A 27376-nucleotide genomic window follows, 5' to 3' on the forward strand; every position below is an offset into this window, starting at 1 on the left:
CTAAAAATTGCTTTAAGATTCAAAACAATTAATTGAACATCACATAGTGATAGAACATTTTCTGAGGTTGGGGGATCCAGAATAACAACATAAAACGTAAAAACATTTTATTTTATTTGTTTTATTTTTTTGCCCAGGTCTGCTTTATAGTTGGTTCAATCCACATAGCTTAAAAATACTCTAGAACCATAGGTTTACGATAATTAATCACTCTCATCAAATGTGATTAATGCTTCTCATTCATATTACTGTATCCTCATTATTTCATTGGGTGATTGATAAACTCCTTGGTGATTATTAATGACTTTTGCATGATGATGCTAAAAGAAAGCATTAATTCATAGTCTGTACTTGACATCTGTTGATTTTGCATGTGGGCTAATTGAGGAGTAAACATAAACCCAATCATATCATTGTGTTTCTATCACTCATGGAGAATCTGCTGAATCAGACTGCTGTATATGAAATACTCTGTTCAGGTGCTTTAAACACTTACAGACCAGTGTCTTTCTTTCATATTTTAGTGTACTGTATAACTTTAAAACAAGATTGTATTTAACAGAGTAGCACTGCCCTCTAGTGTCTAGAATCATAGCTCTGTGTGGAGTGATTGACAGGCGCTTGTCATCATGTTTTTATTTGAAATTGGTTAGATGAGTTCAAGATGAATTACATGCCTATGCAATTATTTAAAACCTTTTTTGTATGACATGAAATAATTAAGATTGGACTTTTACTAACTTTAGTATTTAAAAAATACACTATAATGGACTTTGTCATCATTGTGTCTATGGATCTGCTGTAAAAAAATACACTATAATGGACTTTGTCATCATTGTGTCTATGGATATGCTCTAAACGAGTGAAAAGCATATTTTTTTCATTTCGGCTAGTTATTTAAGCCCTTTATACTTCAAACTCACGTGCACCTATGACATTTTTAACTGTTGACTGGAGCTATAACATTTGAAGCACCTGAACTGGGTTATATTTTGGCATGATGCCCCACATTCACGAGATGCCTCTGCCATTATGACTTCCTTTTCATTCATATGATGGGTTTGCTGTTGTCCTTGTTGTGGTGTTTCCTTGTTACTTTTTTCATCACTACATCTGTTTTCATACCATCACGTTGTGTGTAGAGCGTGTTTGCTTTTTGGGTTTGGTGTTTAGATTGTGGCTTCTTCCATGTGTGTTTTCTGTTCCCTGTGCTTCTTTTCCGTCTTGGGATTGAAATGACTGAAGTGTTGTGCTCTCATGGGTGTGGTCTTGGAGTCTGTTTGCCACTTGTTACCCTCTACAGAGTTCAGACAGAACCATCACTTCCCACTAGATCAGAGCTCAAACAGAACCATCACTTCCTACTAGATAGTTGTCTTTGTTCTGCATTAGCTGTAAACCGCATAATTTTTCACTGATAGATTTTAATAATGCTCTGTTCAGTGTTTCTTCAGCTATAGCATGAAATCATCTCATCATAGTCGTTTAGGTTACTATAAATGGATAGCAGGTAGCAGTCCATTTTAAGGATAAGAGGAGACAGGTTGAGTGTTGGTGAAAAGTACTTGCCTTTTCTCTCCAGGGGGCCAGTCCGGAACAGCGGGCAGTTCATGCAGACAGCTACCGGAGGATCGGAGGATTGTGATATCAGCATCTGAACTCGTTACTTCTGCTCCTCTCGCTCTTCACCGCTTCTATCGCTCTTCACCGCTTTAAGCTTTTCAGAACACAGGGAGTGAAGATATGTAGTACTATGTACATGCCCACCTCTATCTCCAGATTCACTGGAGAAACATGAACACGGTCAGATGTGACCGAGATTTGGAAACCTGTCTTTTTTTCAAAGGCATGAATGTGTAATCGTAATCAACTGCTGCTAGGTGGCAGGAAAACCCTGAGAGGTCTCATGGTGTTTTCCCAAACTGGGATTCAGATTTTCTTTTTAAAGAAAACTTAAGAATTCAAGATAGTTAGAGAGGGCCTGTTACAAAATTAACTATCCAGATACAACAAGGATGTTGTGTTATGGAGGTCCAGTCCTCTTAGCCTCTTACATTAAACAGATTTAAATGGTTGTCCAATTATAGGGAATGGTTTTAACAGAAGACATATGTTTTTATATAATCCTCTGTTGTGCACTTGTTTTATTGATATGATGCGACAGGGTATATGAGACAGGGTATGTAGTACTACTACTCATTGATATGATGCTTAAAAGACAGGGTATATTCATCAGTATGATGCTAAGACAGAGACTGTTGGAGTTTGCGTTAATGATGAACAAGGGCTGCCATTTTAGGCCAGATCTGTGTTTGGCTGTTGAATACTTTGTATTCATACTGACTGTTCAAATTGTTGTTTTGGTCTTATTCATTCTTATATGTAATATGAATAAATCCTTTAGCCCTTTGAGCCTTCTCCAACAATCATCACGTCCAGCCTGTTTGTGTACCCTCTGTCATGGCTTTGCTGATGTCCAATTAGGGTTTTTAGAATGAGTTCTTTAATAAATTAAAGGAAATATGAAGAGAACTCAAAGTGCTGGATCAGTGTTCACTTTCCCCCCCTGTAAACTAGTTTTTTCATAGATTAGGACCATGATCGTGTACGTCTGCTTTTTTTTCTGTGTCGTTTACAGCTGAATTGTATGCTTTCCTTGGTTTCTTCAACCTCTGGAACCCATTAGAATTCAGCTTTACAACGGATGCTCATGTACTGTTACTGTCTCCTACTTTATCATGACTTGGTGATTTCTTGTACAGTATGTGTCTTCAATAGTCAATCACATGTCATCCTTGTGGGGGGGGGGGGGGGGGCTTATGGATTGGTCTCCATGTATTTGTTTGTTTGTCACACAGTAACATTGGTGTTGATCGTCTTGGGGGGGGGGGGGTCTGATGCATTATTACATTGTAATTGTTGGTACTGATTGACCCAAGGAGCGAATTGCATCACTTCATACACTGTTTAGTTTACTGTATGTTTTTTCCCCCCTCTCTGCTCTTATGAACACATTGTGTTCTAATTGCTGATATTCATTAGAATGTTACTGTCAAACATTAAGAATTGGTGTTTGTCTCCAGTAATGTCATATTATTTATAATCTCTCGGTCTACCAGGCTCAAGGTTTCTTTTGCACAATGTGTACCATCTGGTGTCTATTTTATTTCATTGAATTTGCCTTTTTTAAATTGGATTAATAATATTTGTTTTTATTTATTTATGCATTAAATTATTTTGTAGAAGTACCCAATACAAATAGCACAATTTTATACTATTATTTATTATTTATTTATTATTTAATTTGTTGTGCATTGCTACCCTTCAGAAATGTACAAGAAATGCTGGAATCAAGACCAAATAATAAAGCATCTAGTTGGAAATTATCTTTCTGTGTATGATTTATGACTCTTCTCAACTATTTTCTGCTTGTGTTTCACTTCAAGAAAGTATTAACATGAAGGTACTGTGCGCTACAGTAGGCTAGAGAATTCAGAGCAAATGAAACCTGTTTGTCTAATAACACTTCCACAACTCTTAATGAAAATGACCATAACAAATTAACTTGAATTGTCAGCGGGAGACTTTAATAATATATTGTCTCCCATCAGGGTGGGGAGAGGAAGATGAGGAACATGGAGGAGCGATTGAAAGAGATTGAACTGTCACTGCACAATGTTAAGCTGCTGCTCAAAGAGAAGGTTGTCCAGCTGAAAGACCAGGTCTGTCCGCCAAGTTTATCTCCTTTATGTATTTCTGTGGTCTTTCGTGCTCAAGACGCCAACCTTTACATTTGAGACTATTATTTGCAGTTGACAACTACTGTAAGCTGTGCATTTTCTTTTGGACATTTTAATGGACAAATGGCACAATACAAAGTTTTAATGATGTTAAGGTACTAGCTATAACAACAAAGGTACAATTGAAAATGTATACATTCTCCGCCAGGCCAGGTTGTTAATTGTGGGGTTTAGCCACCAGGACAGGAGGAAGCTATGGGCCGAAATAGAGTTTGTATGACAGAAAACGTTGTGTTTGTGTCACCCCCTATGTATGGGCAGAAGTGCATTCGGTGGTGAGCTCTGCACAACTGTAGTTCCCTTTTCCAGAAGGTGGCATAAACATTTATTTTTCCGGCATTAGTTTCCCATAGATTCATTTGAATGACTCGGCTGCAGATTTGAACTGGAAACACCTTCACATGTTATGTTATATTACAGTTATGCACAGTCTAAGAGTCTATAGAGACCCTCAACATGTGATTCCAATTTGGGGATGATTGGATGTTTGTAATTCTAATTACAGGCAATCTGTTTGGAGTATGAAAACCATGATTTGTAGCATTTTTTTGCCAAATGGGACTCCTGTAAAATTTGGAAGCCTAATGGAAGGCAATCAACATAGAATATGAAAAATATGATGAAATGGATTATAGGCCAGAACGTAAAGTGTTCTGTTATAACGCCACCATGAGGCTAATTTGGAAAACATGGGATGGAGGTTTGGCCTACTAGGAGTGTGCCTGCAAAATTCACACTGATCTGTCCAACGGTGTCCAAGATTAGCTGTTCACAGACAGACAAACACATACGGATGGGCAGGAGTGAAAACTTGATCCTAGCCATTCCGGCCTGGCAGAGATACAATAATGATAATATAATATGTATGTCACAGTGCTGTACATATCATATCCTCTCCTGACCATTACATAATGTCCAAAGGGTCTCGCCAGATGGTCAGGGGTCAATAAGAGGTAACCATATTCTTAGGAAGATATGCACTTTGTTTTGTGTCATTGTGTCAGTGCATTCTTTTTAATCTATACAAAAGGCAGAGGTTTTATGTTTTCTTTTTTTGGAGGGGGGGGGGGGGGTGAAACTTTGTAGTTTTCACATGACTCCATCTTTGCTGTCTGTTTAAAATGTGATAACTGAAAAGCCCTTCTGTGGGCTGTCATGTTATCATAGAAAATAGAATTATAGAATGTAGAACAAAAACGTCATGGCTTGATGCTTGACCATTGATGTTCTTTGACCTGTTTAGCTGCATAAGAACAGCAAGGCAGATGTATTGATCAAGGACCTCTACGTGGAGAATGACCATCTCTTGAAGACCCTGGATATGACGGAGCAGCGGCACAAAATAGCAGTGAAGAAGAACTACCTGCTCGAGGAGAAGATCTCCAGCCTCAATAAGATTCTGCGTGATCTAAACCCCTCACCCCTACCCACGACTCCTTACTATTGACCATATTCACATGGTAGCCATCTGGGGTATTCACATACACCAGATGCCCCCCCCCCCCCTCCCCCAAGTATGACTTGAAGAGCAAAATGACCATCGTACGTGTGAATATGGTCAACATTTCCAACCCTTGCCTGCCCACTGTCACAGAATACACACCACATGACTTAGTAGAATATATTGTCTGATGAGATTTGAGTTTACTTTTATTCATTTCTCTAACAGACGAATTATGTTGAGAAAAATATAAGTTATTTCATGTGTTTTATAAGCAGAAACTTTATTATAATTAACACTAAACATCTGCCCAGGGCTGGACGACTGTGACAGTGATACTCTTACTGAAGTGCACTTTCTTTGTCCCTTTGTCTTTTGTTGTCTGAGAGATTAGTCATTGCAATTTTCCAGGTCCTATTCTCTGACTGAATCAATATTGATGGAAGGTTCCAGCAGAACAGTGTAATAAGAGAAGATGCATAAAACCTGTTTCTCAGTTGTCATGAGAGTAAAATAATCCTGTGAGCTCGTCAGGTATGTATTTGCCATCATGTTGGAAAAACACTACATGAAGTGACATTCACTTTATACTGTTGAGTGACAGGGCTGCCTGTGAGTAATGTACAAAAAAAGTGACTTGCAATATTTTGGTGCAGTTTAAAAATAGAACTATTATGAAGACAGCTGAGGTCCCCTACGATTGTGATATTTACCCAATTCAAGTTATAAAGTTATTGTCTCATGAAAATTGGAAAGGAATGTTGCATAGCTGCCCCGCCTTGCTATGAGATTATTTTATAATTGTTAACAAAGAAAGCACTAAAGATGAATACAGGGTAGATTGTGGTTCAGAAAGGCTAATAAAGTATTTTATGTATTTTTGTGTTATTGAATTGAAGCAGTGTTAAGAATCCTGATCTAGTATACTTTTTTTTTTTTTATCAAATCTGGGACCATGATCATGAATATACAGTTATGGTGTGCTTCTAGTGTGAATTGCATGCGAGCCATATTGGTTGTATGAATGCAAGCAAGCGCTTATACTCTTGGTATGCACATTATTTGTGCTTGTGGAATGCTGTGGCTGTGTGTACTGTTGCTTCGAGTGGGAAAGGGATAGGCAGGGGCAGTGGTTCCCATTTCCAAACCTTTCAGCTCGAGACCCAAAAGAGAAATTGGATGTTTGCTCAGGACCCAAACTTGTTAAAACAGCAGTTATAGGTGCACACAAGCATGTAGATCGGTGTTCACTACTTCTTAAACATTGGTGTTCTAATTTATGGAATTTCTTAGATTTTTCGTTGATTTCTTCATAAAATTACTGGGGGGAAAAAAATCATAGAACTTTGTTTTTAATTCATAAAAAAAGAAGAGAGCTTTTTTGGGAATGTTTTTTGAAAGTATTGTGTTGTTTTTTGAACAATACAATAAATTAAAAACAATAATTATGAAACCAAAATTAAGGGACCCATAAAAATGTGTCCGCGACCCACAAATGGGCCCCTACCCAGTGTTTAGGAACCAGTGGTGTCACTAGTGTACTGAGATTACAGTAATTGTAATCATTCCCACAACGAGCTGAGCTGAGCTGGGGGTGGGTGACTGGGAGGGAGGGAGAGCGCACTGGGCTGGCAGGCTGAGGACTGAGGCATCCAGTTAGCTGGCTAACCTGCAGCTAGCATTTAAAGCCTTAAAAAATGTACTCTTTCCGCGCACTACTACACATTCAACGGGACGTCGGCGGCGAACTTCGCGGAATGTGCCATGAATCGACGGAACTGCTGCGTTATTGACGTTTTTCCTATGCTTGAGTTATGCTCTCACGAAAGAAAAGTAAAAACGAAGCGTCGAAACCAGCCGAGGTACACGGGAAATATGTGAAAAAGGAAACATCGCCGCTCTTGAGAAGTAAGTGCAACAAGTAGCCACACACTGCTAATGCTAGCTTGCTAACCTAAGTCAGCTAATAATAGTGTAGCATAAGTTAATTGGTGAAACAGTTTCGTGAATGAATTATATGCATACAGTGAGCTGTTAAATTAGCAACTAAGATTTTTCGGATAACATTCATTGTTGACTGACTTGGCATATCAATGCTAAATGCTAATCCATCCAAATAAAGTTGCACTAAGCTAAGAACATAGGAAATGTATTTTTAATAGCAAGCGGTGCTTAATATATACATTAACGTTACTTTGTAACTTATTAAAACGTTTTGATTTAATCCATAATAACTGCTGCAAGTGTTGATGTGAAGTAGCCTATTGGATTCGTCCCTGCCATGGGTAGAACTGCATGGGAGATGAGGTGAGAACTGAGAAGTGTCTGTCAACTGTTCTGAGAGGAAGAAGCTTTAAAGTTATGCATTTGTCTACTGCTGTTTGGATCAAGATGAATATTTACACTTTTCCAGTTTTCTGACTAAAAACACCATTGCTCTTTTTAAGTTGTCTGTTTTAATTGGGGATGGTTGGCAGATATTTACAATTGACTTGTCCTCTCCTCCACCTGCCTGCAGATCTTATGCCATCATTCATTCGCCATGGACCTACTATCCCCAGACGCACAGAGGTCCCTCTTCCAGAGATGGGTAACTCAGCCTACCCAGTGGCGCCCAGAAGTGAACCAGTGGTGGCTCGCAACAAAAGTGTTCTACGCACCCCTGTGCAGAGGGCCCCCCATGAAGTGGCACGGAGAGAGAGTCACAGAATGTCTGCGCCTCCATACTTGCCCCGCAGCCTTGGGGACCTGCCACATGAGTACGGGGGCTCGTCACAGTCCTTCCTTACAGACGTGAGCCCCATGTCTGAGAATGGAGATGCCGCCCGCTATTATTACCCCCCTGAGCCTTACTATGACAACCAACAGCATCAACAACAGCAGCAGCAGCGCCAGCCGAGGCGAGTACCAGAGCGCTTCCCTGAGGACTATAGATACTATGAGCACAACGAACACAACTTCCAAAGACTACCACCACAGCACACTCCTCCAGCTCCGAGCAGACCCCATGCAGGTAAACACAAGAGTGATTTTCTAAAGAATGATCTTGATTCATTTAGCAGGGTGGCGAAAAACCTTGTGTGATTTATTTGGCTTCAAGGCGGTGGAATGAGGAAGGAGGATGTTGTAGCAGAGATGAAGGGCTGAGAAGTGGCATGGCAAGTTTAAGTACTAGGTATGCCTTACAACTTGAGCCACCACCAGGATTCCCCATTTCACAGTACTTGACTTGAACACGGAGCGCTGTTTGAGTGAAGTGTGACTGAAATAATTACACTGGGTGCTATATATTAGTAATGTATCTTGTTTTGTCCTATTGGAAATGTATTTGGTAGATTTTCTTCTTTTTTTTTTTCTTCTTTTTTTTTTTACAAACCAGGGTTTTCTGATGTGCAAATAGAGTAACCAAAATTACACAAATTACTATTTTTATACTATTTTGAAATGGAAACCCCACTGTGGATGGCTTTAGGTCCATACAGAAGTTTGCTTTGCTGATAGTCATCAACATCCAACAAATCACATGTTTTTTGTTTTCACTCTAGTCAACTTAATACTCTTAAGTGCGATATAAGTGTGCTATAAGTGTGCAATCTTCATGAATGCTGGGGGGTCAGGAATTTTTAAACCAGCACAACACGATTGTGAACCTTATATTTTGTGGCTCAGATGTCAACTTGTTTTAGCATTTATCTCCAACCCGCCTATCGTATAACAAGAAACCATGTTTGGACTAAACTTAAACAAGCATTAGGGTGCTGCATTTTTCACCTATGTTTGCTAAATCTTGCTGACGGGAAACTAGCAATTTTGCAGACTGCCTCCAGTCAAGTCTCTAAGTCATGTTTCAAGCTTAGACAGCTATGAATCATCTGTTTAGATACCAAGCTTAATGCACACATCACATCCATTAGTTGTAATTAGGGATTTGTCCACTGTAATTTAACCACTGCATCACCAGTGTGTATTGGAACAGTAGTCTCCTCCTGATATCTTCTAGTGAATTCCTCTGAAGGATCAAATCAGTTTAGGTTTTCACAGACTGAGGGTTTAGACTTTGGCTCAAGTCATTTTTCTGAGGAAAAGGGCAAAGATGATGAGACACTGGAGGAGGAGGCGTGCATTTCTGTGGAGCGCTTGCACATTCCAGACCCTCACTTGCCATTTGGCAAAGAACATAAGCGCTGTTGCCATCACTCTCGTGCAGAATTTATTAGATTCCAGTTGCCTTTTCCTCTTTTTTGATTCATCTGAAACGTCCCCTTTTACTACATACTCTGCTGTGAGTATGCATTTTTAATGTACTGCTACTATTTATAATTCACTATATACATTATTTATAGCACCTTCAAAACACTGTTATAGTTACAAAGTGATATACACAGTTAATGGCAAACAGCTTTAATAATACAATAAGTAAACATCAAGAAAACTCATCATAAAAACTTAAAAGCACATGAATTAAGCTGAAATGTTTTTATCATTGTGATTATCATTATGTGAGCAAGTAGAGAGCGTTTCCCTACAGCATACATGAGGGGGGCCCAAGTTCTATGGAGGAACGGACAAAGCTGTGATAGGCCTATTCGGGTTAAGTCTACAAACGTAATAGTCGTCACTCAGTCACACGCATCAGCAACACGGTTTTCACATTCTTACCTGACATTTTTCCCCTGACAGCTGTATAGAACCTGTTGAGTGAGTCCACTCTCCTGTCTGCTTTAACTGTGTGGTGTGTGCTATATGGGCGTTCAGTGGCTTTGTTCCCTCTCAGTCAAAGACTCTGTGTAAATGCCTGGTCATGCAGCTATCCCTGCCTTCCTGTCCAAAAGCAACTACACTCCCATTTCCTACTATTCGCCAAAATGTGAGTTGAAGTCAATCACTACTGTCCCATGAGGTCTTGGAGAGCTAGCTGAGCCTTTTCTTGGGGATGGGGGTGTCTTCCTCCACGGTGATTAAAAGCTCTGTCGCGATAATGAAACAGAAATTGAGAAACGGATGACAAATGTATGCAGGTGACGTCAAAAGATCAATAAAATCATATCACAATCACCAAACGGCAACAACGAAAAACAGCAATGATCATACGATCGTAGAGACAGACACCGCCGAAACGTTTTCATGAAACTGCTTGAAAATATAGTGTAACATTTTATACATTTATAGAGTATGTTCCATAGCTTCAACATGTGATTGGTTGCATTCCTCGCCTCTCCCAGTGTTTGTACAGTTGGTCAGTCAGAACGTCCTGTTAAATACTGGACATTCCTGTCCTCTAAATGACATCTTCTCATACAGGATGTCCAAGCCGTTCTTAGGAATTTTCCCAAAACATCTGCTATTTTTTTTCCTCCCTGAGGAGCTGTTTGGCCACTATATGTTTTGGGCAGGACCCCCCCCCCCCCTTGTCCCTCAACGTTTCGCCAAAAAAGAAATCGTTCAATGTTTGTTTGCCCTCAGGCATAGGTCGAATACAGGCCAAATCCCTGGGGAATCTCTCCAATCTGACTGGGGACGACCTGCCCCTTCCTGCCGGCTGGACAGTGGACTGGACCATCCGCGGCAGGAAGTACTACATCGACCACAACACTAACACCACCCACTGGAGCCACCCTTTTGAAAGGGAGGGGCTCCCCCCTGGCTGGGAGAAGGTGGAGTCTGCAGAGTTCGGGGTGTACTATGTTGACCATATCAACAAGCGAGCGCAGTACCGTCACCCGTGTGCCCCGAGGTATGCTGATAGTAAAGCGTAAAGACTGTAGGATTGTGTAAATTAATACAGGTTAAAGTCGTTTAATGTAATGACCCACCTGATTATAACTTGAGTATGTTGATGATTTGACTCACTAGAATTCTTTTGAATGACTTGTATAGACCTGTGTTAAATGTTTACTAGTTTCAGTGGATTCAACCAGTTTTTCAAACGACTAAAGCACCAAAGTTTCCTTCAGAAGAATATTTTTATTTTATAACTTGTTGCTGCAAAATTCTACTTGGAAAAAACATATTACTAGACCTTACATTTAAATATCCTCTCTCTCCTAGTGTACCTCGTTATGACCAGCCTCCACCCTTGCCTCCCCCTGTGACCTACCAGCCACGGCCCACTGAGCGGAACCAGCCAGTTCTAGTACCAGCCAACCCATACCACACAGCCGAGATCCCAGACTGGCTACAGGTGTATGCACGCGCCCCACTCAAGTGAGTATCAAGTGACATTGACAGCGCCTATAACCTTTCATAGTTTGAGTGCTTTGTCTTCGTAAAATACCAAATAACGGTGCAAGTGAAAGACCCAAATTGACCTCAACTACCACAGGTACAGTCGCAGTCATGGATGTACAACTAAAGTCACGGACGACGCAGAGGGAGCAGATATTTATGAATATCTCTTCCTTCCTTCCATCAGGTATGACCACATCTTGAAGTGGGAGCTGTTCCAGCTGGTGGATCTGGACACCTACCAGGGCATGCTGAAGCTGCTGTTCATGAAGGAGTTGGAGCGTATCGTCAAGTCCTATGAGGCCTACCGGCAGGCCTTGCTGTCGGAGGTGGACGCCCGCAAGCAGCGCCAGCAGTGGTACGCCCAGCAGCCCAACAAGAACTTCATAGGCAACATGTGATCTGCATTGCTTGGCTTGTGGCGGTGTGGAGGGACTTCTCCTCAAGTGCTGCTCATGTGGGGTGCGGACCACACCTCTTCTGAGGCTTACTACAATTTGGGAGCGGTCTGGGTTTCTTTTTGAAATCATGATTGGCTCTTAATTGCCTCTTTTTTTTCGCTTCTCGTTTTTACCAAACACATCTGTGCCTTCGCTTGATCCAAATATATCGTCCGGAAAGAGATGCGCATGTTGGTTCAAGGAGCGCGCTGCGCACATCCGCCCTTCCCCCCTCATGTGACTGTTGGCTGAGTTATGAATGACCACGTGACTGAACAAATATATATATATATAGAGAGAGAATTTCCTATGAAGAAAAAAGAAAATGTAATGACAACTTCAAGCTGACGGAGAGAAATGGGGGTTGAGTATTTGTGGTGCCATTTTTACAGCCATTGAAAAACGGATTTGCTGAATGGACACTAATCTTTCTTTAAGACTGAGAGGAAGTCTAAAAGACCTGCTCTGTTGTTTTGTGTGACTGTCTAGGGAGGATCATGATGTACCTTTTCATCAACAGGGTGACATTTTTACAGCGCTCGCTTGTATTTTGCGCAAACCGGCTACTCCGTCATTTCTTTCCCGGTACGGGAAAAAAAAGACAGGCAGCTTCACCTAATTTGTCTATGAATGAATTGCTTCACAAATAATGTTTTTTCTATGCTTTGTTGGTATTTGTAGCTCCCATAAACCATATGAAAAATACTGCTTTACATTGAATGAAAGTGTGCATTGCTCTTTTTTATGACATATCCTTATAAGACAATCCGCCAAAACCTTCACAAATATATTTAAGTTTTGATTTTATACAAAGGTCTTTGATCTTTACTTTAAAGACCTTTTAATCTTGATGGATGAAACATTTGGTGTAGTGGTTGGAGCACCTCTTGGCTCTGCATTACTATAAGTCAGGAATATTGTGTGTAATAAACATAAATAAGCTACTGGAACATTTTGAGTATCTGAGATCAGAAGATGCATTAGGTTTGCCCTAAACAAGTGCAATTACTTTTCTGATGTTTTACATTTTTTGTCTTTGTGGAAGTACCGTTGCCTCGGTATGTAATGCCTTATTTTAATGGGCTGACACGGTTTCTGGAATATTGTTTTAGAAGGCTGTTTTATTGATTGGCTCATTGATACACTGATTAAGACATCCAAAGATTTTTCATGGTGAGGCTTTTAATTCTGAATATAAGTAAATAAACCATTATTTATACTCCTGTAACTGGAGTAATCATACAAATTAACTGAATCATGATTCACTGAAATAAAAAGATATTTCATGGAATATTTTTGAATGTCCCAACAGTGAGGCTTAATGATTTATGAATAGGATAGTCTTCTAAAAGTCCTGAATCTTCTGTTTAAAAAAAAAGTGTTGCTATGCAAAAAGGCCTCCATCATGTCAGTTACGAGCGGTGACACTAGTTAAGTTTGTACATAAATCACTTTGTCGATTGTGAATACAGGACATAAGCAATAAATTCTGCTGTGAACTAAAAGAAAAACAAATTCTTTGAATTAATCATCGTTATATGCATGTCCTGTAGACCCGCATTATCCCAGATATTTTCACACATTGCTTTGTATCGGCGAATGGACACTAGGTTTTATTTATAGAACACAATGGACTCTATATTTTGCATAGCCGAACATATTTCTGAAATATTTATTGAACATTGCAATAAATACCGGAGTCTTGATATATATACTTTTTTATTAATTTGGTCCAGCTTTATTTGTTATTTCTTTATAACTGAAATTTGGCAATGCATGTGTTGAAACTTAGCTGAAGAGACCACATTACTTACAAGGTTGCTCCATTTGATGACAATTAGGTACAGCAAGGCTCAGTAAACATCCAGATCAGATAAAATGTTGATCATGGTGTCTTTTATAAATGAAGCCATCAAGCAAAGATTTAAATAGCTAATGTAATTACAGTTGTACAGTTAAGCAACATTATTTGACGTCTGACCGATTCATTTTCTAAAAGCACCACCTCTCTGCAAATATGAATGTGTGTAATGCTACCAACTGAGATATGAAACTTTAGATGCCGTAAAGTTCATTGTTTGAGGATGATGACATATTTCATGGAAGACTAAAGAAGCCACTATCCTGCTGTCTACCTGTCTTGTTTGAAGTTAAAACCTCTATGGTAATTCTTGCTGGATGAAGTACCCATGACAGTAATGCTGCACTGCATGCCCAAATCAGCATGGAAAAATAACACGTTGATGCTGCTGTCTTTTGGTGATGCAATGCAAAATGGCTTGCAACGAAATTCTCTATGATCCTGGTTTATGCAATAAATGTGCACAAGAAAAAAAAATCTAAGTACAGTCCACTAACAAAACACGGAAAAAAGCGCCATCAACAACACAAGCCTTTTTTTCCAATTAAAAGCTTTTTCAAAACATAGTCGGGATCGGTCTCTTTCACCATGCAACGGTTTCCACAAAGATTACTAAATGTGGAACATGAGACTATGAAAGAGAATTACAATATGGAGGTCCTTTCCCAAAAGCAGCCTCACTGTCTGCCCCGCCTATAATGAGATCTAGCTTTGATTCCTCAGTGGCCACAGAATAGCTACATTCCACGGATCCGCTAGAACATTCAATGAGAAACAACAATGGTTTACACCAACCTCTACAGAACAATGCAACAACATATTGTGCCCCCTCCCCAACTGTAAAAGGCCACACACTCACATACAGTATACGTACATATATGTATATATAAAGGATCATTGGGGTATATCTAGAGTGCATAATTACAAAACAGTGCAAGCAAAATATGAAGTGAAAGATAGATACTGTCAGCTATGTTGTGTAAACCTTTTGTTCTGTCTATGTTCTGTCACCCAGTGTTATTCCTTAAAGGTACATGGCATGCCTGCACGAAATGTATTTCCCTGATGCAGTACGCAAGCAAAACTATGTTTTCTCTCACTTACTTCCCACCATCCCCAAAACAAAAGTCAGAATTTAACTACTAAATGTGTGCTTTGCCCAGCAAAGTGTCTGCACGTAGCCAGGGCTTAGCTACAGCTGTGAAATGTGTATGGTACATTACCATGCCGTCACACACCCATCAAAACTCAAAACGTTCAATATCTAAGTTTTAACAAAGAAAACTTGACGAGGGGACAATGGATCTTTTACCATGCTCATGGTGTGTGTGTATGAGTTATTTAACATACAGTACAGTAATATTTTGGCAATAGATAGTTTCTCATAGACAGCACTGAACTTCAAAAACGAAATATCAATCATCACAAATTGGGGTATATTAAAACATCATGTTCTGTGGCAAATGATAAAAACAGCCTGATATGAAAAATGCAGCACACTATAACGTCAACATTGGTGGCATTGAACCTCAACTCCCCCAAGCAGATTACTACACTGCTGTACAAGTGCTTTAAGAAAAAGGAAAAATGTCAAAGTGAAAGACAATGATACATGACATCTGTCCTTCAAGGGCAGGTGCAGTAGGCAGGGCCCCATGCCAGGGGATACTCCACCACTGCCTCTCTACGTACGTTATATAGTCCATATTTATCTTTTAAAGTAGTGAATGCGTCGATGGACAGTACCAGCCCATATCCCAACGATAAAAGAGTGCAGAGTGGGCAAGGGTGTTTGTCGTGCCTCTCCTTTCCCTCTCTGTCCGTCATACTACCCTATTTGACCTGAAAGTCCCAACTGTGCTCTGGTACTGCCCTGTCCTCTCTCTCCATCAGTCCTTCTTCCCGTCTCGCTCGCTTGACTCCTCTGCCACCTGATGGCCAGGGAAGGCGTGGTGGTACAGGTGCCTGTGATTGGCTGCTACATTGTACAGCTTGTAGAGCGCCTGCGAGGTAAATGAGGCATGTATTACAGTATGTATGTTTGTTCATCACACTCACCAACATTGAAATGTCCCCTTTAAAATCATACAACAAAGCTGTATGTCTTTGTTTTCCAAAATCTCTACATTTAGCCATATTTCCACTTTGGCGGCCCACTCACCTCATTTGTGCTTCCCTGGTGCAAATGCATGAAGGGAAAAAGATACAAAATGAGCACATAATGTTAATAGATACTGTATGTTGCATTATTATTTTCTGCCACCTAGTGGTATATTTTGGGCATGTCACTAAATGCATTTAATGTATGAAAACTTCAGATCAACAAGCTTACAACATGTTGAAATAAAATGTGTCATGAATCATGATCTTGTAGATCGTTATTTTAGCCATGCAACACCATCGTACAACAAAGTATAAAATAGGGCTTAATTAGTTAACAACATATTGTGCCCCCTCCCCAACTGTAAAAGGCCACACACACACATACAGTATACGTACATATATGTATATATAAAGGATCATTGGGGTATATCTAGAGTGCATAATTACAAAACAGTGCAAGCAAAATATGAAGTGAAAGATAGATACTGTCAGCTATGTTGTGTAAACCTTAAACTGTTGGTACTGTTTTCTGTCTAATATTCTGTCACCCAGTGTTATTCCTTAAAGGTACATGGCATGCCTGCACGAAATGTATTTCCCTGATGCAGTACGCAAGCAAAACTATGTTTTCTCTCACTTACTTCCCACCATTCCCAAAACAAAACAACTAGTTAACTAGTTAACTATTTGCAGTTAACTAGTTAAGTTAACTGCAAACTAGGGCTTTATACAACATCTGCAATATGTTTATGCAAGTTTATACTTGGAATTCATTGCACCTTGTTTTCTCAGTACCTGGTCCCACAGCGCCCCAGCCACCTGGTCGATAACGGCGCCCAGTTCCCTGTATTCTCCAGAGTAGCGGATGTAGGCCCAGGTGCATAGTGTGATGAGCGCCAGGCCCAGGATCATGTTGCACACGCTGGCGATGATGTCCACGCCCACAAAGCCTGTGATGCCGGCTGACACGTACATGACGAAGATGACCACAAACAGCGTGGCCGGCGTGCGGGCGGCATGGAAGATGTTCTTGGAGTCGTTGTGCTTGATGTATTGGACGAACACCTCGTCGATCTCCGTCTCCAGCTGCTGCAGGTAGCGGCGGCTGAACTCCTCGCCGCCCATCTTCTTCACGCCGCGGAACACCTGAAGAGCCTCCTCCCTGATGACACTGTGCCTGGCCTGCAGTTCGGTGGGGGCCAGGAAGGGCCGGTCTCCCCCACAGACCTGGTCAATACAGAATCAAATATAGCAGGGGTCTTCAACAGCGGGTCCGGTACCCCTAGAGGGTCCTCAGAGTTACTACAGGGGGTCCTTTTTATATTAACAACTTGAACCCTAGTGTCCATATTCTGAAAACTGTAGCCAAAAATAGCAGATGTATAAGCACACACCGCTTTGCGCTGCGAGACGTTGTGAGCTTGTAGTTCGGCTAAGAGTTTGGTGTAGAGGGGGAAAAAGAGCAGACTAAGTACTAAATATCTGAAAACAAATTGACATGAATCCAAAATACACTGTTGATTGTGCTGTCAAACGATGAAACTATATGGAATCTCTGAAATGGTTGTGGGGGTCCCTGCTTCATCTCTCTCTCAACTAAGGGGTCCTTGGCCTGAAAATGTTGAAGACCCCTGAAATACTGTATAGAATCCTTACCCTGGAAATGCGGGTCCGCATCAATATGCCGACGGGCCGGTATTCCGACACTAAAACTAACCCTAACTCTAACCCTAACCCTAAACCTAACCTCAGTAACCGTGACGAGTAACTAACCTGCTGACGCTAGTCGGAACAGCGGCCCGTCTGCATATTGAGCAGACCCCGGAAATACAGGGTAAGGTTTCTACATGGTGGACTTAAAAAACAGAGTAGATACATTAAAAATACAATCGAAGATCACAAGGGTAAGACGAGGACAATCTAATAGATGCACCACTGCAGAAGGAAACTGGCTAGTTGACAGTACACTATTTTGTTCATTTTGCATACCTGTTCCATTTTCTTGTTGTACAGATCCTTGGCAGCTGCTACCGCTGCCAGGTTATTGGCCTCAGCAGTGGCCTGAGAGAAAGAGCACATTAGAAAAAACACCATTTGCAGGGTCAGTAATATTGATGGGATATGTTATTACACAGAAAGGTCCTCAGTAGTAATTTTCACATTTGCATTATTTGTACAAATGTAACCAAATGGACACAAACCGCTACTGTACATTAAGAAGAGTTACCTGCAGCATGGATTTGGGATGTGGCAATTCTTCACCCTGGTAGATTTTTATGTATGCCTGAAAGAAAAGGAAAGGCCCCAATAAAATCTGTGTTTACAGTGTACTTTCAAAAACCCTCACATGACTGTTTTTGTTTATTGGACTAACGTGGAGAGAGCTGAACATGGACTACAGCTTCACCTTACTACTTGTTATTCTCAATTATTTATTTTTGTATTGCTCTTATTGCTACTACAACAATGAGGATCCAAAACCAAATAATTGAATTATTAATTGTGTGTACTCGTATATGAAATGCAACAAATAAAACATTGAATCTTGAGAGACAGGAACGCGAAGGGACAGAACGCCCCACGTAGCATTCAGTTATTAGCCAGATTTGAACTCATGAAATCCTGACAAGGTCTAAATCACCAGGCTTAGAAAAGATTTTATTCAGTACGTCTCTGACCTTGAAATACTCCATAAGGCCTCTGCAGGTGATGTTGCTGCCATTTATCTCCTTCACGTCCAGGTTACAAGGGCTCAGTAGCCACGGGACCAGGACCTGTAGGTTGTTTATGAACTCCTTGTCAATTTCTAGACCAGGGAGAAACACAATGTTACAGTTGGTAAGAAACAGTCGTGTTTTAAAAACACAACACTGTCCAATGTGGTGGTAAGAGTTGTTTTTTATATGGAATGAAGTTCACAACAGCTAGTCTGTTTGGTATAATAACAATACAGCTAATAATTTCAAGACCAAATTTGATTACCTGAAATCCAAATTAAAGTTCAAGGGTGTTTCTATTTCTACATATTGAGTTGGATTTAGATGCATATTGTATATGTATATTTTGTGAGTTAGTATTGCTTTCATAAAAGAACAAATAACATGGTCTTTATAACTGCCTGCTTATGCAACAAGGTTTCTCTTGAGGGCTTGCAGCCTTGCACCTTTGATTCTCCCATCAAAGTTTGGATTGGTGGCTACTTTCAGGCCAGGATGAGGCATCAGGAAGCAGTTGATGTTGGTGAAACAGGAGTGGATGTGCTTACGCACATTCTGCAGCTCCTCATGCTGGTTCTCTGAGATCTGCACCACACACAACAGGAACAAACAGATCAAATTAAGCATTGCTGGAGGAGACTCAAGTAGACTTCATTCGGTTACTGATCTTTACTGCGTTGTCATAAGGGACATCCATAGCTGCTTGCTCTGTCTATGTGTCGAAGGGTCCCTGAGCAAGACACTTAACCCGTAACTGTTCCCTGTACGGATCCTGTACAGTATTAATAGTGGCCACTGCTCCTAATCGTTGGAATGGGTAAATGCAGTGGACAAAAGTCCCATTATGTGCAAATGTACAGTGAGAAATACCACAACTACGAAGGGGGACTAAATTATTAAACATTTATCGTCTCAGTTCAATCTGTAATGTCCTACTGCTGTTGATGTTGATGGCTTAAGGCCTTAATGCACTGATCACATAATAGCAATGTCCATAACTAACACACTAGACTATAGGTTAACCCTCCTCTCTGCCCTCAAGTCTCATGCCTCAATGAAAAAGAAACACTTAATTAGAATTTAAGTGGGAATAGTGTTATTTTACTCAGAACTCTTTATTCAGCATTTGCCGTCGTGGATTAAATTTGTGATTTTATGTTATCACAGTATAGTCTAACCTTAAGTCTCTTCTCCAGGAATTTCATGCCTCCTTCCTGTCCATAAGGAAACTCGTAGGGAAAACTCCAGTCTCGGACCAGGAAAATCATGGACTGGAAAACAACAACACGGTAAGACTGTGGCTCCTGTCAGAGATATTGAATAGCACCATTTGAAAAAAGCAATGTTGAGATACACAGATCCAAGAAAGGAAATTGGTATACTTGGAAAGGTCTCGCCATAGTCTCCTCCATAGCTAATCTGCCATACTCGGTGAAGAGCTAAAAGGAGATGACAAAACAATCAGTGGATATGTGAACTCCTTACAAAATAGTATGAGAACACAGTATGGATTAGATTTAGAACATATGAATTCAGGTATTAAAACTTACTTGCAAGTGCTGAAGGTCATCCTCCTGCACATTCTGTGAGATATTGTACACCTGAGGAAAAGAAATACTCTTCATTTTCTTTAAAATATTTCTGGGTGAAAAAGACACCCGGTGCACTAGGGCTGCAATAGTTCGTTCCAGCATCGACTATGTGATTTATGCATGTTCAATAGTCACTTTACAAAGGATGCAATGTCAGTCATCTAGCTTTAACATTCTTTTACTGCTTCATAGAAAAATTACTCCCCTTCTTTTAGCGTAAGCAAATTGATTCATTAATATATTAATTGATGGGTGTGAGTATTAATGAAATACAATGGTGTCGTGTTGAGTCATTTCTACAATAAGTATTATTTCCACATGGTGTTATTCAAGTGCATATACAGTATCTGGCGAGATTATGTAATCGTTCAGCCCTATACTGTGCTCACCCAGTTGGAAAAAACAATTTTGCTGCATAAAACCAGTGACCCATGACAACCGACAAAGAAACGTTCTGGGTGGATTTAAAAACAAGAGTAAATAATAAGGACAATTTTGGAAAATGACTTACTCCCTGTACAGACCATAATACTTATTTGATTGTCATATAATTTCACATGAAAATGTTCATTCCATTATTCACCTCATTCTAAAGCTCATGGCTTTTTTTGTTTTGTTTTTTAATCCCTTTCCAATTTGAAGAGAAGACAAATAACTGTACCTGCATGGAGGTTATCATGGTGCTGAGAGCAAACACAGTGGCTGAATCCCTCAGGGTTGACTGGCTGTCAAAGGTGCCCTGGGTGTCCATTAACAATACAGCAACCTGCAGAATGAGACAGGATAAGTCAGGGTTCCCCAATTAGTTTTCCCCAAGGGCCGGATTATGTCTAGGGTACCAAGCCGAGGGAGGGCCACAACATTGCAGGGGGCGACGGTGGCGTTCCCGCTACTCCAGCGACAGTTCAGATATCGTCGTTGTCGGGTCCAAAACCGTTCGTTTTGCATTTATCATTTTAAAAATGACTTAAACTAGTGAAAACAGCCGATTTACAAGCACACAACGCCTCGCACCGCGAGGCGTTGTGTGCTTGTAGATCTGCTGTTTTCACTACTTTTGTGCGACGGCCTTGTACGATGAAGCAGAGCTTTACTTTGCGAAAGAACGTACACATTTTGAGATACAGGTTTTCCACCCGACAATGACGATATACTAGTGTTGTTGCTGCTCTTATACCACCATTATTACTGGGGTTGGTGGGGGCCAGACAGTAGCCCCCCGCGGGCCGCAAATGGCCCGCGGGCCGCCTATTGGGGAACCCTGGGATAAGGTATAGATATTATGTCTCTCACTTATATATATCTCAATTATATTGTTGCTAGGCAGGTTTTATTCTTTTCTACTATTTTTTATGTTTCCTGGTGGTCAGTTGTGTACATTTCACAGCAACGGAGAATAATGTGTCTGCCGGTGTAGCATATTATACATTGTGTCTTATTGCACCATGTGTGTCACCAAACTGCAAACAGGAAATTATCACAATGTTGTGAACTGATCTGCTATTTTCGCAGAATGTTCGCCTATTCCGTCGGGCATGGCCAGTGGTTAGTTAATCCACTCAGGAAGTTTGCCTGGCATGCATGCCTATAGATGTGCAAGAGGGGGTAGTAGCTCTGGGAGAACATGAAGGTGCATAATAAATTCCATAGCAATGCAGCCAGTAATTTCCGAGATATCTTGCTTAGGACGAATGTGTTGGACCAACCAGCGTAGCCACGTAGTCGGAGTAATGAGACGTTGGACTGACGTGTGCCCCTCGCTATCCTTAGTGCTTACGAGTGGGGCAAAACATATTTTATTTTAACCACATCTCATTACATTACAGTAATGTATTTCACCAGTCACAGTCACTCGTCAGAGAAGAAAGTAATAACACTCCACCTTTCGTCCATCCGGCTTGTCCACCAGGAAGACCTCACTCCAGATCTGAATTCCTGTGGTCTCCCTTTCTGAGCCTCCCCTCCAGGAGAAGCCTGTCAGAGGCTCCTCAGGCTCTCCTAACCAGTCATCTGAGGCCTAAACCACATACAGTAAGAAAGGTCTGTTTCCCTGGTCATTTTACATGCAAAATGCCATTGGAATGATACTATACTGTAGTTACACAGTACATACAGTATATATCCATACATACATTACATACATACACAATTAAATAAATATGTACACAGATATGTAAGAATAGTGTACATCCTCAATCTGTTGATCTATCCATCAATTCAATACATATATTATCACACTTTGTAGAAAAGATTAAATGTCAAGTAGTCAGACACAAAAGCAGATTCCTTCACCGGAGTGTAAAAGCTGAACTCCTCTACTGAAGCAGACAGGCAAGCTTACCTGATTGTACATGTAACGTAGCATGAAGTCCATGAGAAAGGACTTGCCCTTCCGGAACGCCCCAGCGACAGAGATTGCCACCACTTCACAGTCCCTCACCTCTTCTGCCAATAAAATGCGGCTCAATGCCACCTCATCCAGCTCAAAGGTGTGGTCATCCTTGACGACCAACACCTGGATAGGCCGTGCTCTCCCATCTGGCTCCTCCTCTTCTGAGCTCCAGTCATAATTAACATTTTTATCAGTGAAAGACCCTGTGGAGAGTGAAAGAAATGGACTGTCAGTGTAACAGGTGATTGCCAACATGGAAGACCCAGGGCACCATCAGCGAAGAAGAAGAAGAAGAAGAAGAAGACGACATATGAATGAATCTAATTTATTTGCATGCAGAAGTACCGGTATCTGTGAAATGTCTTGAGTCGTGATAAATGGTTATAAATGAAATATAGCTCTATACAATCAACGTTGTCATTTCATTCTTGTTGTGATAGCTGACTTCTTTGTGGTGTTGTCTTCTTAAACACCCTACCATATGACTTTATATGTTGCTGTCTCCATAAAGAATTTAACAACTTCTCGCTAATGCCTGGTTGTAAGTAATCCAGTGCTCCTACTGAAACAATGAGGCTGGAATGCACAGGCCATTCCAGCTGTCTCATATTGCCAGATCAGTAAACTTATAAGATAACAAAAAGCACATAAAGCCTATGATTCATACTATGCTAAGTAACCCATCTGCCCCTATCCACTGAGAGCATGTGCATTCAGAGCCTTTTCCGGACCTTTCCGGGGAGTGACTCAGTGAGTTTTCTGTCTGCTGCTGCCTCATGTAGAGCTTGCGAGCCGCAGGACCCTGGTGCTCAGATAAGCTAATGAGGGAAGCAGTGATCTGGTGTTTTTTCTCACTGAAGTGTATGACCGTTTTAGTGTTCTGAATCCTACTACAGATCTTATGGTTTATCCCATGACAGCATATTGGTCCTGTTGAAAAAAGCACTGTTTTCACAGCTCTTCCTGGTCTCTGGGAAAGCCAGAGCATATCCTTTACACACCTGTTTTAAAAACAGTGACTTAGATAGTCCGGGAGTTGCAATAGGCTAAAGTCAGTGATAGTTTTAGGGGTAAGCACACAACACAAATATTTTGGAGTTGCATTAAATGGGATGCAGGGTGGTGGGAGCACATGCTTTAATAACTGAAATAGGAAATCATCCCTGGTCTCTTCTCAGAACCAGAGAGGGTTGTCAGCTTTACTTGACATCTCAAGAAAAGGCCTCACTAAATCTCTAAAGACTGGTTAACCTGATCATACATACCCCCCTTAAACAGCAGTCTGAGACATTTAGGGTCTGCTTATCTCATTTGTGTCAGTCTAGCTCAACTATCTTAGATGACAGCCATAGCAAAACACTCTCTGACCGAGAGAAGCCTCGCAAACACTCAGTCCTATATTACACAGTAATAGGCCTCTCTCCAGAGCTAATGCTACTGTCAGCATCAGTGATCATATGGGTCATATAGTGCTGGCAATGACAGTGATGGTGAGAATGATGATGGTCATGGTCCTGGTATTGATGATGATGATGATGATGTGGTAAATGGGAAAGGTATAGGGATGAACGATAATAGAAAACAGTTGTTTACTGCTAGTAAATGATGTGATTTTATGCTAGATGTTACAATACTATAATAATTATGTCAGCCACACTGTGATAAACATGCATAAGTCGTTTTCAGGAGGTTATCTGTATGCATTTAGACTCCCTGGCCTTGGATGTCCTCTCTGTGTATTCTACTCATCGCATTCTTTGAGCACTGGTTGTTTAAGATCCCTGCCAACCAATTTCCAAAGGTACACTGACTCAATGTAGCAGGGAGGTTGCTTACATTCACGCAATGGTAAACGAAAACGGTTTATCTATCAAATTCGCAGTATCACTCACTACATAGAGACAGGCAGACACGGGTATTTAAACTGAGATTAAAATTACATTAAAACAATTACCTAATCGGGGAGTCTATAATAACAGATTAGGTGCGTCGCTTACACCCTTGCCTCATCAAAACATGAAAAATAAATCGCTCATCAAAGGTAGAATGTAATATCAAATGCTGTACATACACTCACCCCAGCTGTCTCTTTCTTTGCGGTGTCTCGCCATAATGTTGTCCTTAGCGCTCCGTTTGTATTAATATACGAGTCTACTCGGTAACCATGGGTGGGTTTAGGGATAGATAGGGAGGATGCTTTATCCACACAAATGCGATGCTCTCACCAAGATGAGGATGATGGAGCCTTCTTATTCACATTGGTTCTATAGACCCTGACGCCAGGGGGCGTTGTTGTCTGTTTCCCTAGTGGTAGGCTAGCCTAGGACCAGTGGTGGAAAAAGTAGCCTACAAAAATGTTTTACTTGAGTAAAAGTAGCAATACTGCTATGTAGAACTCTGTTAAAGTCTGTAAAAAAAAGTACAAAAGTACAAAAGTATTGGTATGAAAATTTACTGAAAAGTAAAAGTACTCATTATGCAGAATGCCCCATAGATGCCTTAATGGTCCACGTCACATTGATATAAACCAGTATGCGCACGCCGGTCGGCACCAAATGAACCCCACCGTTCATAGGATGCAATGGATGGCACTTGTGTTTAAAAATGCATTCCATCAAACTTTCAGATGCCGTTTTTCTCCCAGTGTGGAGGAAGAATGCTTAGGATTTTTACTGTAAATTCTCACTCTTGAAATATATAATCCTTCGTTTCTGTTGATTGTAAACAATAATAGCGATTCAAAACAGTTGTCCTTCAAACCCCACCTCTATTCACCGTCATCAGAACAGAGGGAGCGCTCCTCTTGATCACCCACCCGATCCACTGGATCACCAGAGCGTCTACTGCTCGCCCAGCTGCAGTCCATGAAGCCTAATTATGCTCCGTCCTGCGACGGTGTCGCGCGCAGAGCCGCAGACCTCCAAGCTCAGAAGGGTTGCATTGGTGACGCGATGTGAGTTTGTATATCAGCTACTCTTGACGTGGAACACCGTTGCGCAATGAAGTATATATGTCTCGATAAGGGCGCACCCATGGGAGCGCCTCACTAGCACACAAGAGGAGGTTGAATAACCAGTGCTCCCCAAAACAACAGGTTTGGGGATCTGTTGGGAATTGATTACATGATACAGTCAGCTGTGCATTCAGTCTCAATGTTTGTAAACAAATAATTGGTCTATTGTCCCATGTCCCAAGTTCAAAATGCATAAAAAATATTTTGAAAATTATTAACAAGCTCGCTAGATCTGCTATTTTCAAATGGCTGAAATAGGCTATATAGCCTATATGACTGCAAGTGGTTAGTGTGTTTTGTAATAGCCTATAAATCAAAATCTACTAGTTACTTTACACCACTGTTGTAATGACACAACAAACTGACAAAGCTCTCTCTTTTTGTTGGAAAGCATTGTGTTTTAGGCTATAGCTGTACAGACATTGTAATACAATTAACCATTGCTGATTATTTATTTATCACAATGCTGCCAAATCTCTTTATTCTACTACCATAACTCCTTGTAAGTATGCGGATTAAACCGAATACATTACCGAATTCCATCGATAGATGGGGGTAGTTGCACATATATTTTGGGCACAGAAGTCTGTAAACTGAGACTCCCAGAAAGATTTGCACCGCGGGCAGTTACGCTTTCGAGTGATTTACCCACGCAATGCGAGGTTTCTTGAGCGTTATTGTTGCCTATTTTTGATATTATTGATTTTCGGTCAGAGACTGAAACTTTACTAAAACTGTCAGCAAAGGGGAAATGATGACAGCGCCTAGGCGATGCTGGAATTCTTGCGAATGAACTCATCTGCAACGTCTGTTGTGGTGTCACACCGAAATTAGTTATCAATCGAATTATTTAACCCCAGAGGTCGCTGTTTACCTCCTTGCTCAGCGTATTCAGAATGACATCATATTATTATCAATACGAAAAAATCAATCAATCAAGCAATCAATCAATCAATCAATCAATCAATCTATCAATCTATCAATCAATCAATAAAACAAACAATATCAAATTGATCAATACATCTAATTTCAACTGGCACCGTTATACAGTAATTTTGCATGTATGCAATATATATGCTGGCACGGTTGGTGTTTGATGCAGATACATTTGTTATTCTACACGCCAAAGGCATTTCCCAGCTATTGCAGATGTATGCTATTTATTTTACACATCCCAAAGGGCACTTGATTTCCAGCTGTTTGTCGCCAGGCTTTTCTCACGCCCAACTAAATCATTTCACAGCGACCTCTAGCTGGAGAATCAGTAGTATTCCATAGCTCACCAATTTCTGCGTAACAGTTGTGCTGAAGAGGAGAGAGTGAGCAGCAATCAGAAGTTTACTCTGTGTGTTTCCTAGAAGAACAAAGGGGACGCTTCTTATTTGGATGCTTATTCGACACCATATCGGACACGGAGGCTTGGAAAAGGTTTAACATGCAGGACTTAGTCATCCACCGTGTTTATACCGTTAAAGGTAGGCTCACTTGAACTTAACAGCGAGTAAAAGCTGCGACGCTACAGTTAGCCACTTAGCATTCTCTGGCTAGCCTGGCTGCTAAGCCACTCACTCGCCCTGTCAATCCCTGGCTGGCTGGGACTATTTGCTGGAATTGACCATGAAGCTTCTACTAGGGATTAATGATACACACACTGTCGTTATTACTGTCTAATAGCGTTTGAACGTATTACCTTAACTAAGGTTAGAGTTATTTAAAAGGTGCAGGTGGTTGTTGTGGTGAGTGAGTGTGACTGATGTTGATGTTGATGTAACAAGTTGCCATATGTGACTCC

General features: G+C 40.8%; 4 protein-coding genes across 7 annotated transcripts in view; 3 read left to right on the plus strand and 1 right to left on the minus strand.

The window, feature by feature from the left end:
• nin (ninein (GSK3B interacting protein)) overlaps positions 1 to 5265 on the plus strand; it is a 34446-nt gene extending 29181 nt beyond the window's left edge. The window contains exons 27-28 of the mRNA XM_080751016.1: positions 3612 to 3722; positions 5044 to 5265. Of these exons, the coding sequence (XP_080607142.1) occupies positions 3612 to 3722; positions 5044 to 5247 (315 nt within the window). The 3' untranslated portion in view covers positions 5248 to 5265. The remainder of the gene's footprint in view (positions 1 to 3611; positions 3723 to 5043) is intronic.
• Positions 5266 to 6868: 1603 nt separating this feature from the next.
• Positions 6869 to 13968, plus strand: sav1 (salvador family WW domain containing protein 1). The gene is made up of 5 exons (XM_080750141.1): positions 6869 to 7149; positions 7760 to 8254; positions 10705 to 10975; positions 11290 to 11445; positions 11654 to 13968. Exons 1-5 carry the CDS (start codon positions 7056 to 7058, stop codon positions 11865 to 11867), a joined length of 1230 nt encoding a protein of 409 aa, XP_080606267.1. The 5' UTR covers positions 6869 to 7055; the 3' UTR covers positions 11868 to 13968.
• Positions 13969 to 15656: 1688 nt separating this feature from the next.
• atl1 (atlastin GTPase 1) lies at positions 15657 to 24682 on the minus strand (the record flags this gene model as incomplete). 2 transcript variants are annotated; one of them, XM_080749983.1, is made up of 14 exons in its annotated part: positions 15657 to 15770; positions 15929 to 15943; positions 16666 to 17097; positions 17860 to 17931; positions 18098 to 18154; positions 18549 to 18676; positions 19034 to 19172; positions 19766 to 19858; positions 19970 to 20026; positions 20138 to 20188; positions 20841 to 20945; positions 22062 to 22196; positions 22521 to 22774; positions 24643 to 24682. In XM_080749983.1, the coding sequence occupies 14 exons, from the start codon at positions 24680 to 24682 to the stop codon at positions 15657 to 15659; spliced, it is 1692 nt and encodes a 563-aa protein (XP_080606109.1). The 2 variants fall into 2 exon arrangements, with proteins under 2 accessions (XP_080606109.1, XP_080606110.1); XM_080749984.1 differs by having other exon boundaries at positions 15746 to 15770; positions 15912 to 15943; positions 24649 to 24682.
• Positions 24683 to 26899: 2217 nt separating this feature from the next.
• map4k5 (mitogen-activated protein kinase kinase kinase kinase 5) overlaps positions 26900 to 27376 on the plus strand; it is a 50962-nt gene continuing 50485 nt past the window's right edge. For all 3 annotated transcript variants that reach the window (XM_080749965.1, XM_080749966.1, XM_080749967.1), the window contains exon 1: positions 26900 to 27059. The gene's annotated coding sequence lies outside the window, so the exon portion shown is untranslated. The remainder of the gene's footprint in view (positions 27060 to 27376) is intronic.

Source organism: Nannobrachium achirus, assembly GCF_963921795.1.
Source record: "Nannobrachium achirus genome assembly, chromosome: 20".
NCBI lineage: Eukaryota > Metazoa > Chordata > Actinopteri > Myctophiformes > Myctophidae > Nannobrachium > Nannobrachium achirus.

What these genes read in the sequence shown, in the direction of transcription:
- sav1 (XM_080750141.1), top strand. Translation starts at nt 7,056, where the DNA reads ATGCTCTCACGAAAGAAAAGTAAAAACGAAGCGTCGAAACCAGCCGAG. An exon ending in CGTCACCCGTGTGCCCCGAG is followed by an intron (nt 10,976 to 11,289) that starts GTATGCTGATAG and finishes TCTCTCTCCTAG; the next exon opens with TGTACCTCGTTATGACCAGC. An exon ending in TATGCACGCGCCCCACTCAA is followed by an intron (nt 11,446 to 11,653) that starts GTGAGTATCAAG and finishes TCCTTCCATCAG; the next exon opens with GTATGACCACATCTTGAAGT.